This window comes from Acartia tonsa, chromosome 11 (assembly GCF_053477335.1).
Source record: "Acartia tonsa isolate MP-2025a chromosome 11, ASM5347733v1, whole genome shotgun sequence".
NCBI lineage: Eukaryota > Metazoa > Arthropoda > Copepoda > Calanoida > Acartiidae > Acartia > Acartia tonsa.
This window is the reverse complement of record NC_137270.1, coordinates 25,959,504-25,975,839: the sequence shown is the minus strand read 5'-3', so window position 1 is coordinate 25,975,839 and position 16,336 is coordinate 25,959,504. Positions and strand designations below refer to the sequence as shown.

Genomic DNA, 16,336 nt, shown 5'->3' with positions numbered 1-16,336 from the left:
AACAATTTTGGGGAATTTAATTGAATTTTGATTGGCTGGGTCATTAAGTTTAGTGCCCAAACGTTTCAACCACTAATTGTAATCTTATGAAGGATTAACTTTGTGTATATCATTATTGGGAATGTACATCAATTTATCGGTCATTGTCTAATCCCTTTAGCTCCCTGGAGCCTCCCTCTCTCTATACATGTGCGAAATAAGATTAAATATTTTCATCTCTATACTATACATACTCTTTCTCCCATATTATATACTAAAATGTTAGATATACGGCTCCTACAACTTAAATGGTATTATTAATATTTAATATATCATCTGTTTTGTTTTTATGTAGTGAATTTATATAGTGATGTTTGTGAAGGGTTTGTCTTTCTTTAATTTAAGATAAATCTTTTAAAAAAGTGTAAAATTACTTTTAGAATGTTTTTTTTGTAACTATGGAGGTTTACAATATTTTTGAAAGGTTTCAGGACAAACGTAGGAGTGGACAAACTCAGAGGTGTCTAAAATATTAGGATTTATATAGACTAGGTTAGAATATACAAATAAACCCTCGCAGGGGTTAGGTATTAAAAAAAACTATTATATGGTTTAAAATAGGTTGTGTCAGGTTAAGTGTCCACTCCGTTGTTAGTCAACTCCGACGTTTGTCACTCCTGCGTTTATTCTAGTACCTTTTAAACAAAATGTAGTCAAGTGAACAAAGACGATTACATTCAAAAATGGCAAAGTTTAATAGATAAACGATACTTACCTCGTAAGCATAGGCGTCCAAGGGGGGTGGGGGGGGGGGTAATGGGGCGATTACCCCCCCCTTAAAAATTTTTTTCCCCCCAAAATAAAAAGCTTGGACGCCCCTGCTCGTAAGGGTGGGATTCTCCTTTGATTTTTCAGTAATCTTCTAGAGAATCCAGAGCATCATACGCCTTTTAATGGGATGCAATATTTTAACACCCAAGGTTAAAGTCCTAACTGTGCATGGTAATGAGTTGCACCTGTTTATGCACGACCTATGTCTCAGAAGTCCAAACTGTGCAAGGTAATGAGTTGCACCTGTTTATGCACGACCTATGTCTCAGAAGTCCAAACTGTGCAAGGTAATGAGTTGCACCTGTTTATGCACGACCTATGTCTCAGAAGTCCAAACTGTACAAGGTAATGAGTTGCACCTGTTTATGCACGACCTATGTCTCAGAAGTCCAAACTGTACAAGGTAATGAGTTGCACCTGTTTATGCACGACCTATGTCTCAGAAGTCCAAACTGTGCAAGGTATTGAGTTGCACCTGTTTATGGGCCAAAACATTCCCTCTATTGAACTATTTATGTCGAGCACCTGACATAGCAAATCATATACATCAATTATAAAGTAGATGTGCTACTAAAGTCATCAATTGCTGTTTATTGCTTCTGAATCGGAAATAGACTATTATTTAGACAAATAAAATTTTCTTTCTTTATTTACTATAAAATCTAGGAATGGATATAGTATATACATACGTGGATATATTGACATTGGGAAATTTGTCGTCAATTTAGCTTACTAATATGGACCTCATTATCGGTCAGTTCTTTTATCTTGTAGGAGGGACAGGCAGTAAGTAGCCTCGCCTATACCACACAAGTAGTAAAGTTCTTTTGTGTTTCCGAAAATATCTAAAGGGTGTGCAAAAAAATGCGGACTTTTTAAAAATAGAAATTGCGCGTCTTGTGTTAATAGTAGAAAAATGTTAGGCATACCGTTAGAACCGCTAAGAAGTCTTTTTTTGGAAATATAAGAACGATTCCTCTGCTACGTATTGTTACGGAGCTACGTGTTAAAATGTCCCAACTGATGTAAAACATGACTTGCGTGTAAATTTTAAAATATAACTAAAAATTAGAGAAGATATTTTGCAAAAAGAGATGCCTATATTTTTAATTTCAAATTGCGCGGCTTGTGTTAATAGTAGAAAAATGTTACGCATACCGTTAGAACCGCTATAAACTGTATTTTTTGGAAATATAAGAACGGTTCCTACAAATAATCTAGGAGCCAGATGGTAAAATGTCCCAAAATTTACTCGCAAGTCAAGTTTTAAGTCAGTTGGGACATTTTAACACGTAGCTCCTAAACTATGCGTAGCACAGGAATCGTTTTTATATTTCCTAAAAAAAAAATTCTTAGCGGTTCCAACGGTATGCGTAGTATTTTTCTACTATTAACACAAGCCGCGCAATTTCAATTTTTAAAAAGTCCGCATTTTTTTGCACACCCTTTATCAGTCTACGGAAACAATTAAGTTCTCCTTTTTAGGGAAGTTTTACATTGTTCTTTATAGTTTAAGCAGGGGCGGCCAAGCTTTTTTTTAGAGAGGGGTAAATAAGTAGTTTCAATATTAGAGGGGGGTAAACACCACTTTAACCCCAACATTGGACGTCTATGAGTTTTTTAATTTTAATTTAATATTTTAGTCTAGGTATAATTTATACTAGATGCTTAGGAAGCAAAAGCATTAATCTCTTTTACTTGTTTCTCGTTTTTTTCAGAGAAGCTTTACATCGGTTTTCTATACATTGAAATATTTAATTTTCAGAAAATAATGAAATTAAGAACTGATTAATAAACTTTATAAGTAAAGGTGAGTGATATTTAAATAAATAGATATTGAACTTTCATAATTAGAAATAATTTTTGATTTTAAACAATTTAAAACTTTTCTAAGTTTTACGTTTTTCTATAATTAAATCATGAAATCCTATTGTATAAAGTAGTAAGGTTTTTTTGTATCCTAAGATTTTAATAATTGCTGGACCGGATGAGTTCTCCAATTTATGGAATCTTTTTATAGGTCCCTGGATGGTTTTAGGCTATTTTATATTTATATCTAAGTTTGGTTTTAGACTATTTTTCTACTTTTCTTACTCCTTTGAATACAGAGCCCCTAGATGCTAGGAGCGCGCAGCCACAAGTGTTCTTATAAAGTATCTCATATAAACGCAATTTGCATTAAGTTTATGTACAATTTTCTTTCGACCTACATATTAATGTTTTGCTTATTAAGTTCTGACACTAATGATTATAGAGCTTCGCTTTTCTGGTTGTTTTTACCCTTGTTGCTAAGTTATACAGCTACTTTATCATTAACTAACAGCTACGCCCCTAGAGGCCTCTAGGGGCACTTAAGGAGGAGAAAGTCGAATTTAAAACCCAATTTCTTATTTTAGATTTTAAAAGAAAAAGGGGGGCGAAAATTTTTTTTTTTTTTTTTTTGGGGGGGGGGGTGTGCATGCCCCCCACTCATTTTTAATTTTAGTTAAAGAAAATTAAATTTTGTTTTTTTGAGGGGGGGTTCCACCCCCCAAGAAAATAGTTATAAACCTTCCCGGGACCTATGAGAAGCTACCCTGTTAAGGAGAACCTGATCGGTTCAGCTGTTAGCGAGATCCTTCGGTACAGACACACAACCACACAGATACACAGACACACAGACAAACAAACATCCTGTTACTTTAGTATAAGGATATAGTATAAAACTTCAGTAAATTAAATAAAAAAATCGGATTATGGAATGAAAACGAAGTAGCGGGTTTCGTCTTATCACCCTTAGGTTTTAATAGGTTATTTTAGGTTAGGTAAGATCAGGTTGATATTAATGATTGTCCTACAGGGTTAGGAAATAGGTCCAAAGGGTTAGAACCCCCCTCAGGGTCTAAAAATAGGAGAAAAGCTACTGTGAAAATACGAAGAAACTCGCTACTTCGTTTTCTTTCCATGATTCAAAAAAACTTCAAATTTTCGTTCAACCTTTATTCTTACTAACTTATATTATACTGTTCGTTTTTACTGAAACTTTAGCAATGGATTTGGGATAAACGTGGATAAAATGAAAGGTGAATTTAGTTTGATAATATGGACCTCATTTATTGGTCAGTTTGTTCATCTAGTTGTAGGGGAGGGAATGAGGTAAAAGGGAATGGATGAGGATATCTTTATTTTAGTACAAGAATATAGGGCAACATCCAAGTAATAATATAACGATTACTTTAACGTTGCTGCTCTACTTGGGTAAAAAATACTCTTCTAAGTACTTTTGTAAAGTGCAAGTAATTTAAATTTGTCTTATTACTCATTATGTCTGGTTTAAGTAAGTACAGGTTTATTCAGGGATCTAAATGGATAAGACAATGGCCGATAAATTGATGCACATCCCCAATAATGATAAAAATTTACCCATTCTGTAGATTACAATTAGTGGTTGAAATGTTTGAAAACTGAACTAAATGAACCAACCGATCAAATTTTATAAAAGTCCCCAATGTTGTTAAGCCAACGAATGATAAAACGTTGTTTTAATACTTTGGCAATTAGTGTAATAAACATTACAATGTTCCCTTCCTCCCTGTGTTTATTACTTGCTAAATTATTTTAACAACTACTTAATGGCCATAAGTTGTACAATGTACATCTATTTTAAGCGTACCAAGAATTCTTGAAGAAAAAAGAACAGCACACTTTTTTACAGAAATAATACATATAATATTAATAGTATCTTTCTGAAGATTGCGAAAGCATGAAACTTTAAGTTAAAGATAAATAAAATTGAAGTAAAAAACGTTGTTTTTACTATAAAATATAATATTAGATACATATTTTATAAAACAATAAATATTTTTCTTAATCCTGAAAGACTTTGTTATTAGCATATTTCTGAATATAAAAAAGCATAAAACTCTATATTAAAGATAAATAAAATTGAAGTATAAATCGTTGTTTTACTATAAAAAAGATTATTTTAAATAATTATTTGTGCTTGTATTCCTGTAAAAATAACCAAGGTAGTTGTATTGTCAAGTTGCAAGAATGGTCAAACTGATTCACTACAAAAAAAACCCCCGAAAAACTATCATTTTTTTTGTACATAATCTTTCAAATACGAAAATCATTTATAGAGAAGCCTCGCTACTGATAAGGTTTCCAAATTAGTAAACGGCTGTATTGCATGTCATTTTATGATTTTATTTCATTACCCACTTTATGCAAAACGTATTATAGACAGCTTGCCGCAGATAATAGGATAAAAATTAGGCCCAGGCACAAAACTGGTTTAATTTTATGATTTCTAATATTATATTCGTGGAAAATTTTCTGTAATAAAATGCTACACCTGATTGTTTAATATGGCTAAAAATCGATTCTAATCCTGCGAATATTAATGGTTTCCAAGCCAACCTTGAAATTACAATGAAAGAGAGATAAATTACTACTACAAGTTCTCAACAATTGAGAGGGAATGGGGGGTTACTATGCTCCGCTTCTAATTTATTCAAGTAGTAACATTCATTTTTATATAAAACCACACCATGTTAGGTAAATTACCCAATTTAACAATTTTGATTTTTATACTGTATATAATTTGATTATTTTTTAATAGAAAATTAAGAAGAATATCCAGTTGGGGGGGGGGGGGTTACCTCTCCCCTCTCTTTTTTACCACCCTATAAAATTAGAAACCTGGACGTCCTTGAATATCAACTCTACAAATAGTTTCTAACATCTAAAACTTTTTTGAAATACATTTTTTTTAAACTTATGAATTTGTAACACTAGTAAACCTTATAGAAAGTGAGAAAGGAGACAATGCTTTGGTTTGGGTTTTACGAAACTTTTCTACCTATAATATAAACGTTTTTTTTCAATGTATTCTGTTAACATATGATTCCCCCCCCCCCCCCTTAGTTTATAATCAATAAAAATTAATGGTTGGTAGTACGTTTGTTTGTGTATTACTACAGGTCAGATCAGGTCAGGTTATATTAGGTGCTGGATAGCCTCGCAGGGTTAGGACACCGCAGGTACAGGCCCTGCAGAGATGTAGCTCCTTGCAGATGTTAAGCATGAACAACCTTCCCTCTTATTTTCTATTTAGGGGGGGGGGGGGTGGATCAAAAGTCAACAGGCCCTTAATTTGTGATAGGAACTTTTAATCTATGTTAGTGAAGATCATATGTTTCAGTTCATTGTCAATGTGACATTAATATAGCATTTAATAGCAAATTATATAATTTTTATTAAAAATTAAAATTGTTTAATAATAGTTTTACATATAAAGAAAGTACATTTGTTTTTTTACTTTAAATTTTAAATATTCCAAGTATGTATAAATAAGAGATTCGATGATTTTTTCTTTTATTTTCCTTCTTGGATTTGGAATTAAAGATTAGCAGAACATTTCCAATTCCCACGGATCTTAGGGGATAGACAATGGAGGATAGATTAATGTAATCTCTAATGATTTTAAACTTAAGCTATGGGTTGAAAAATCTGGATAATACTCTTTTGGAGCCAAGCAATCCTAATTCAGAAAAAAAAGTACCCATAGTTTTGGAGACAACAAATAAGATAAAGTGATTTTTGGGTATCTGTGAAATTTCCAGTCCCTTCCCCCCTGTCCCCTCCCAATTGAAGGCAATACAATCATCCTTAATGCCAAATTTATTCATTCGCTTTCCCTTGTCACCCTTTTCATGGCAACAAAGCTACTCTATAGCATGTTTTGTTTTGCAAATTTGAAAAAAGTTAAAAATTAAGTATTATTCTTTGAAGCTCTTTATAGTGCCTATAAAAAAGGACGTCATACAAATGACCAATGATTGGCCGATACACATACTAAATTACCCACGGCAGGCCAGTTAACACTTGAAATTACCAATGGTAGGCCAGTATGACGTCATTTTTCTATGCACTACAAAAAGCTTCATGAATTTTCACAATTTTTAAATCCTTTTTGAAGATGTCATTCTTGTTTAGTATGTGATTACTGAAATTACAAAGATCACCATCAAGCAATAAGTATTTATTATGATAACAATTTACCAATTAATTATTCTTTATAGCTCTATCATCGTTGAAGTTTGTCTTTTTCTTTATAAAGTATTAGGTAAAGTAGATTTAAGTAAAAGATTAGAGGGGGCAGGAGCTAAATGAAGCTCTGCCCACAAGGGGTTTTGTATTGGATCTTATTTATTGGAAATTCCAGTCAAATAAAACAAAAAATACAAAACCTTGATGCCAATCCATTGTTTAGATTGTTTAAATAAGATGTGCATGTGTATATGTAATGTTTACAGGCGACTACTTGCAGCATATATACCACATATTTATGCTAATAGTGTTTATATACGTACAACATTTAATTTAAAATAGTCCCTTTAAAATTAGTAATTGGATTAATAAATTGGAGATAGATGAAAAGTTACTTCGGCACATGTATTTGATTATATTGCTTTTGTCTGCAGGTCCAATTCGTGCACTTAAAATATTTCTTGTACTATGAGCATAAAATACATTGACTTTTGTCTGTATGTAATGTTACAAAAAAATTATAACATATAGAAATATAACAGAAAGTTTTGTGATTATTCTTTGCTAAGTATGGATGTTGTCATCCTTGTTTTTATCTCAAAATTGAAAAATCTCCTAGTCTTTTCCAGCAGATTTTAAAAATATTTCCGAAGCTGTATTGGCAATGGTAATGAATGATTCCAATATACAATTTCTTTAATTTCTTTTTGCTGTTTAGGCAATTTTTCCTAAGTTTTATTAAGATATTAGCATAAACAAGGATGACAACATCCATAAAAGCGAAGCACTGAAACGGTAGGACAAACGGACTTTAACACTTACATAGTGTCAGAACTGAATAATCAGAATATGAATGTGTAAGAGTCGATGCAAAATTTTAAGTAAATTTGTTGAAAAACTCCTTTATACAGGATAATGTTTATGGACATACTTACATTTTTAGGACTTGATTATAGAGTTGCTTCGCTTATAACATTATACTTTGTTGTCCAAGGAATCAATTTACCAAAAATCAGATCAATCTGATGATTAGATCAAATAAAAATTTGATATTAAAAAAGTAAAAAAATCAACATGTTTAAAATGGACGTACGGACATTTCGGTAATGATTATAGAGTTGCTACGCTTTCTAAATTGTACCTAACTACTAAAGGAATCACCATGCAAAATTTTATATCGATAGGACAATTCTAACCTGCCTAAATTAACGAAAAAAGCTATCCGTTACGGACGGACCCTAATTATAGAAAAGCTTCGCTTTTAAAAAAACAAAGATAAAAATTTCCAAAATCTATTGATAAATCTTTTTATATTTTATTTAGCAAATAAACTTGCAAAAATAAGAGCTTATTATTGTTATAGAATGAAGGCGGAGTCAGTACCAGAATTGGATGAGGGGATGGAGACAAATGATGGAAAAGTAATAGTTATTTATCGCATTGATTATATACAGCTTTCCACGGAAAATAAAATGAAACATTATAAGATTATGGCCATTTTTGTTATCCCAGAGGAGCCGAAGGCCCTGGCTTTCCAAACTGGTATTAATCTATGATTTTTTATGGAAAATTTTCAGTATGGCTCAGAACTGGTTCTAATCCAGTGAATATAAATCGGTTTCGTAGCCATACTAGAAAGGGTTATCATATTACAGACTTGTCACCATAGCGTAACACGTATCGGCTTGTCACTAGGAGGATGATACATTCGTATCTCTCGGCCCTCTCCACGTCATAACCAATAACGTTAATAGTGTTGCTTGAAGCTATGTCATATATATTAAATATATACATTTTTGTTTTAATTCTTTAAATTGTGTTTTTACCAATAGCTTGTTTTGTTTAAATAAAAAAACTATATTGTACTATATTTTTACTAGTAGCTTCACCTTAACAGGTGGGTGAGGGTTTATCCCCTCATTATCTGATTTGAGTTTTTATTTTTTATTTTATATATCCTAGGTTGAAGGGGGTATGGAGGAAGGGGTCAACGCAGAAGGGGGAGAGGGCTCCATGCAAGATGAGAAACAGGTATATAAATGGTCCTAGGACAAACGCAGGAGTGGACACTTAACCTAACCTAACCTATTTTAGACTATCTTTTTTTAAATGCCTAACCCCTGCAGGGGGCTTATTTGTACATTCATCTCTTAACCTAACCTAATCTGTATAGAAATACTTAATTAAGTTAATATTTTAACACTCCTGCGTTTGTCCACTCCTGTCTTTGGGACTCCTGCGTTTGTCCTGGAACCATGTAAATTACTTTGTATATTTTCTAAGGAAAATATTGTCCTTTCACTGAGAGAGCTTTTTGAACACTAAACCCCTAAAAATGGTTGGAGCCACTGAAGGGGTTAGGCAAAAGAAAGAAAATTTACTAAAGATACATAATTATGTTATGTTAATTTGTTTAAACAAAAACTTACATTAACAACAAATTAGTTCATGAGGTTTTTGTCCACGAATAAAAAGACGCTAAGAATTGAATTTATAATTGGTTAACAAGAAGGATTACGTTCAATAGCAGCAAAGGTGAAGTTTAAAAAAAATATTTAAGTAAAAGCTGTGAGGGAAGTGGATTTTTTGAAGAGTAAGAGAAAGGCACGTCTAAAAACTAAAATCAGCAATCTATTAACATTACTGACAGACAGACAGACATAAACACTAATAGAACAGCTTCTCTACTAAAGATTTACAGCAATATAAAATCCCCTCTTATTCACTTTGTTGATAAGAATTACAACATAATAAATGTTAACTGTAAGTCTGTAACAAATAAACAAAAAACTTGTCGTTTCCTTTCAAACTTTTGATTGGCGGATAAATTACGGGAATCATTTCTTTGGATAAAAAAATGAAATACTAAAAAAGTCTGAAAGTCAAAACTTTTTTTCTCTTTGCCAAGTTGAAATTGTTGTTTTTACTTTGTTTTTAATTTGAAAGAGTGGTTTTGTTTTATGTTCAACATGTATGTTGTATTTTATACACAGGGATCGACAGCTGCGCATGCGGATAAGAAAAGTGACGGCTAAGGATCGCTGATTTAAAATTTGATGGTTGTGGCTTACTGAATGACTTAGTAAGCCGATTAGCTGACAGTAAGGCTTATATTTAAGCTTATGTAAGACACGCAACTAATGGTGGCTGAGGCTGCCGAGCCTTGGTAATATGTGTATTATATGTATGTGGTTTGAGTTTCCGATTGTGTACATAGTCTCCTCAACCTATCTCAATATTTACCACTAGCTAAAAAAGTTCAAAACTTCCAAAAAAAATCAAAATTTAAATAATTAAAATTTTGAATATATAATGTATAAATCGTTTATACATCATATCGCTTTTCCCTTTGGCCGTAGTAGCTGAAAATAGGTTTTGCAATATTTGAGTTATCTGCTGTACAACTTCGGAAATTAGGGAAGAAATAGGCAATCAATTTTCAGTTCATCATGTATGTATATCTGGGTACATTGAGAAGAGTTTTTGTATTAATGTCTAATGTTTTAAACAAGAAATAATTTTTATTTCAAATTTAGTCTCAAATCTTCAACTTTCCATGACCGCAAAGAATAATTTCAACAACCTACAAAAAACCAAATAATGATAATTAAACTCTCACATATTGAAAAGAAATCAATAATCTATGGTACAAATTTGCTTGCTGTCTGTCTATCTTTCCGTCTGTCTGAAGCTTAAGATCTCGGTAACCACTATAACGATTGGGCTCTTCAGGGAATATACCTACTGGTCCTGTGGTGTTTTTTTTGGTAGGTAGATAGATAGGTTCAAAAAAGTATTTGATGTAATTTAATTCTTTTTCGAGAAAGGAGTTTGATGTGGGGGGGGGGGGTGGTGGTATTTTCTCTTGGGTAGTTTTAGGTATTCTCCCCCCCAAAATAGTTATAAATCTTCGGTGGACCTATAAGAAGCTTCACTGTTTAAAAGAACCATATCAGTTCTGCGGTTAGCGCGAGATCCTTCGCTCTACATACAGACATATAATTATCCTGTTACTTTTCATACAATGATTGTAATTTTGTACTTTGTGTCTACATTATGTTTATATACATTGTACAAATTATCATGGAGAGAGAGGACAATGGGTTGTTTATTACACTAGTCCCAAAAGTTTGTGATCAAATTTCTTATTCTTTGGCCTAACAACTTTGTGGACTGTAGTTGAATTATAATTGGTTGGTTCCTAAAGTTGAGTGTCCAAACGTTTAAAACAACTAATTGTAATCTACAGAATGGGTAATTTTGTAAATCGTCATTGGGGATATGCATAAATTTATTGGCCATTGTCTTTTCCCTTTATACCCCTGACAAATTATACAAAAATGTAAAAAAGGTAAAATAAACAGTAATGTTTGTATGAATAGAAAAAGGGTAATGTGTTCACAAAGAAAAGGTTGGCAGAAAAAATGGATGTTAATATGTTGGTCAATTGATATATTAACCATCTCAGGGAGTAAAGGATTCTACATTCTTTTATAAAAAAAATGGACTGACAACCAATGTTTATAAATGTATTTACAATATTTCAACTGCCTTTTAGATCATTATAATTATTATAGTCAGCTGTCCGCGGATATAAAATGCCATTTAGGTGCTAAGAAAACTGGTATTAATTTTATTATTTTTGTTTTGATATTTGTTGAAAATTGTTTGTAATACACAACTAAAAATGGATTTTCAGTATGGCTAAGAATAGTATATATATCTAATTCTCTAATTATCATTAAGATGATAATCGGAGAATCGATGTAAATTATAGATTGGCTATTAAAAATAATTGCTGAAAGCTTTAGGTTAGCACAGTATACAAAGAAAGAAAGTAAATATAAAAGTAGATACGTTGGTAAGAAAGATTTTAAAAGTAAAAAGAAAGATTTTAAAATATTAAAGAGTGATATTTTAATTCATACTGTACGCTAGAGTCTTATAAACACTTTTTTTCATTCGTTAGTTTAAAAGCATTGGGGTCATCCTTTCCATCAATAATTTCAAAAATCCAAAGAAGGGGTAATTTTGTTTATTATAATTATGGAGCGTACGAACACCAATTTTTCATCTATTGTCTTATCTCTGAATAGATTAAGATCCCTAAATAGAGAGAAAATGAGAATAGTTTTTTTTTATCGCATCGTATCATAGATAGCTCTCCGCGGATAATAAAATGGCAAAGTTTAAGATTAAACTCAGTTTTGTTAGCCACAAAGGGGATGCAGGCCCGAGCTAACAAAACTGTTATTAATTTATGATTTTTGTTTTAATATTCGTGGAAAATTGTCTGTAATACGATGCTATTCATGATTTTTCGGAATGACTGAGAACTGGTTCTGAACAATCGGTTACGAAGCCATGCTGAAAGACTGTTAAACAAACAAATAAACGAGACAAATAAGGTGTAATTAAGGAAATCAAAATAGTTACAAATACGGTAATGGGCGAAATGGGCTATTTTATACAGAAACAAGGGCGACAACATCCATAAAAGCTAAGCTCTAAAATCAGAAGGAAGGACAAATGAACATTTAAACTTAAAGAGTGTCAGAACTTAAAACTAACTTCATACGATAAGACAAACGAACATTAACAATTGAAGAGTGTCAAAACTTAATAAGCAGAATATTAATTTAAGAGTATAAAGAAAAATATATGTATATACAATTGTAGCAAAATTGCATAAATACAGGACTCTGATAAAAGTCATACTTACATTTTTAGGACTAATAGATATGCTTCGCTTAAAATATTGTACCTTGTTGTACTAAGAATCATTGTTAAAAAAATCTAATAGATAGAATAATAATATAAAAAAGTTGTCAAAAAGCTTTAAATGAGCGTACGGACTTTCTGGTAACGATAATAGAGTTATTGCGCTTTCTAAATACCTAACTGTTACAGGATTTCTCATGCAAACAGCTCTATAAGTTACGGACGTACGGACAGATCCTAATTTTAGAAAAGCTTGGCTTTTTAAAAAAAGATTTAAAAGCTTATATAGCAGAAAAAAGACATTATTTACAGACAGACAAACTAATAAAGGCACAACTATATAGAGAAAGAGAGACCAAGAAAGTAAGAGATAGGAAAAGAGAAAGAGATAGGAAGAAAAATAGATATATAGAGAAAGATAAAATTTAAGGTTTTGTAAAAGAAGTAAAATTGTTTAAAACTACTATAATGGGTGTGGTAACTTATTTAGACAAAAGAGCGGTTTGCAAGAGAGAGAGAGAGAGAGAGAGAGAGAAATAGAGAGAGAAAAGAGAGAGAGAGAAAGGAGAGAGAGAGAGAGAGAGAGAGAAGAGAGAGTGAGAGAAAGTAATAGTATGTACATATACAAAGTGTATATTTGCAACCTGTTGGTTCTAATGTGTAACTCATGGAGTTTCAACAATACAACTAACAAACAAGAAAATATATCATATCGAGAAGGTACCAACTTTTTTTAGTTGAAACTAAGTAAAATAAATAGAATATTTTATATGTTTGAAATATATGATATTTTCTCTTAAAGTGCCTATCTGTGAGTATTAGGTAACCCCACAGGGTTTGGGCACTCACTTGGATTAGGCTAAGGAAAAAATACCCCGCTCATTTATGTTCAATTTTTAAAATTATTTTAACATAATGAAGGGGGCGGGGGAGTATTGTTCGACACTTTTAGGGAAAGTAATTTATGTGCAGAAAACAGAAGATTAAAAAAGCTTGCTAATATATTAATTTAGTTGTAACACAAGAACACCGTTTTTCATCAGAGTGAGAGAGAGAAAGAGGGAGAGAGCGAGAGAGAGAATATTTGCGAGTATTTTTCTAATTCCATTTTCTCTCTTTCTCTCCTTCAGTTTTAAACTGCTCACCATTAGGTATACACTTTAGGTAATAAAATACATTTAATATATATTTTCACTTTTTTGTAGATATAGGTTTTTATCTATATTAAACAAAATGATAAAGAAGTTTTAGCAAACTGGTGTTTTAAAATCAGTAAAGTAATGTTGTTTTAAATTTAACTTTGACTTCATATTTTAGAAATTTAAAGTTATTTAAAAATACTTTTTGATATTAATTATTATTTATTTATTCTTTTGATAATTAAATAGGTACCACTTACAGAAGGTTTTGTACGATTAATAAAATCCAACTTTAACTTGTAAAGATTTTTTTAATTTTGAACTTAAAAGATATTATTCATTTAGTCTAAAACACCTTTTGCAGACATTTTATTTTAATTAAATACTCCCTCTAGTTTTAAATTTCTCCATTATGTATACACTTTAAGTAATTCAATACCACTAAATGGACACACTCGGGTAGAAATTTTCACATTTATGGATATACAGGTTTTAAGAAATAAAAAATAAATAAACTACCTAAACTGTTTTTGATGAAAATAACTTGAAATTTGTATCTATGAATTTAATTACAGAAAATTAAAATTATTCATGTATGTTTCTTTAAAATGTAAAAATACCACTTGACCAGTGACCTCTATATAAAAACCTTCTTCCAAGGGAAGCTTTTCTAGTTCCTTTGATAGGGCACTGTTAAATAACATTTCAGTATGGCTTCGAAACGGATTAATATCAACTTGATTACAACCAGTTCTCATCTATACTGATAGAAATTGTATAGCATCGTATTTCAAATAATTTTCTACAAATATTAAAATAAAAATCATAAAATTAATACCAGTTTTGTTTTGATTAATTCTAAGATTTTTTTCTTAAGATCCCAGGAAAGCTGTTTATAATACGATGCGATATAAGAACCCTCCCTATTTTTTTTATTTAAAACATAAAAGTATAGCAACTCGGATGGGGTGGGAAGGCGGGAGGGAGGTGTGTGTAGTGGGAAGAAACCCACCTTCATTATATTTTAATAACAAATTATCAATACTGAAAGGCAGGGCTCGGCAGCCACGTGTAAGCCGCGACTTAGCCTAAAATTTAAACCAGTTTGAAATTTTTTTAAAGAGAGATTGGTTCAAGTTTAATCTTTCAGCTTGTTTTTTTGTTAAATCTTAAAAAAAAAAAATTCTGAGGATTACATGCGGTTGGCGCGCGGCTGCAGAGCCAGAAAGGAGCTGGATTTAATTATCTAGATTAGCTAGTACAGATTTTTATCTGTTATAGTTTTGTCAGGCAATAAATTAATTACAACGGATATAGAATATACGTGGATATTATGACAAGAGAAAAATTGTCGTCAATTTAGGTTGCTAACATAAAACTCCCATCTTGGTCAGTTCGTTCCTCCAGTAGGAGGGGAGATGATGGGGTAAAGGGGGGAATTGCTATTTTAGCCTGATGCGTGTCTAACTTTATCAGAGAACATAAAAATCTTTTGTAAGATCCAAGTAAAAATACATCCATTTTAAATACAGAACATGACATCATTATTGAGAAAGCAAAGCTACTCTATAGTTTCAAATATATGAAGGTTTATCCATAAATCATGGAATGACATTTAAAGATAGGCGTCTTCAATTTCTTTGTATGGATTTATTTGCTAAGAATATTAGTTTCAAAGAACCATAATTTACCTATCAAATAAAAATAACATGGTTAAATAAACTATGTTGATCTCTCATGAAAATAATTTTACAAAAGTTTTCCTAATCATCCATGGAATCACTATTGTAAAATGAAAATAAAATAATCATAAAGCATAATAAGATATTTTCTCTAGTGAGTAGAATCAGGCCTGTGGGTTATACTCAGGGATCTAAAGGGATAAGACAATGGCCGATCAATTTATGTACATCCCCAATGATGGTACACAAAATTACACCCTCTGTAGATTACAATTATTAGTTGAAACTGTTGAACACTCAAATGAATCGATAATCAAAATTTACAAAGTCCCCAAAGTTGGTAAGCCAACGAATAAGAAAACGTTATTATAAAACTTGTGTATCTAGTGTAATAAACAGACCATGTCCCCTTTCTTTATGGATTATACTAAGCAAAGTGAAGCTTTATGAAAAGTACTTTCTAAAAATTAAAATTAAAACATGAATAAACTAAATCAACAACCATTAAATAAATAGTGACTGAAACCAAACTTAAAAATAATAGTACATTACAAAAATTAAGTTAAAGTGTACTAAAAAAGTAAGAGATTATTTAACTCCCCCCCCCCTCATTTTATTACAGAATATTACCTTATTTCAAATTGTTGGAAATGCTGAAGTTGTGTTAGATAGATAGTTATTTTAGACAGTTTTCCGCGGATAGTTCGGGGCTAATAAAACGGGAATAAATCCAATAATTTTATTGTTCTTTTCGTGTAAAACTTTCTGTAATACGATATGATTCATGTTGTTTTCAGTATGGCCCAGAACCGGTTTTAAGAAAAAAAAGCGGGAATAAACCAGAGTCGTACCCATATTGTAATTCAGCAATTAGTGTATTTTTGAATTTGACAAAGCGTTTGATATTTAAGACTTGTTCCACGCATGGCTTTATAGAAAAAGCGTGTTTAG

The 16,336-nt window shown here is 31.5% G+C and overlaps 1 protein-coding gene across 1 annotated transcript in view; it reads left to right on the top strand.

The window, feature by feature from the left end:
- Nucleotides 1–2,573: 2,573 nt before the first annotated feature.
- LOC145331403 (uncharacterized) overlaps nt 2,574–16,336 on the top strand; it is a 49,796-nt gene continuing 36,033 nt past the window's right edge. The window contains exons 1-3 of the mRNA XM_080176033.1: nt 2,574–2,620; nt 8,207–8,264; nt 8,806–8,874. Of these exons, the coding sequence (XP_080032159.1) occupies nt 8,208–8,264; nt 8,806–8,874 (126 nt within the window). The 5' untranslated portion in view covers nt 2,574–2,620; nt 8,207. The remainder of the gene's footprint in view (nt 2,621–8,206; nt 8,265–8,805; nt 8,875–16,336) is intronic.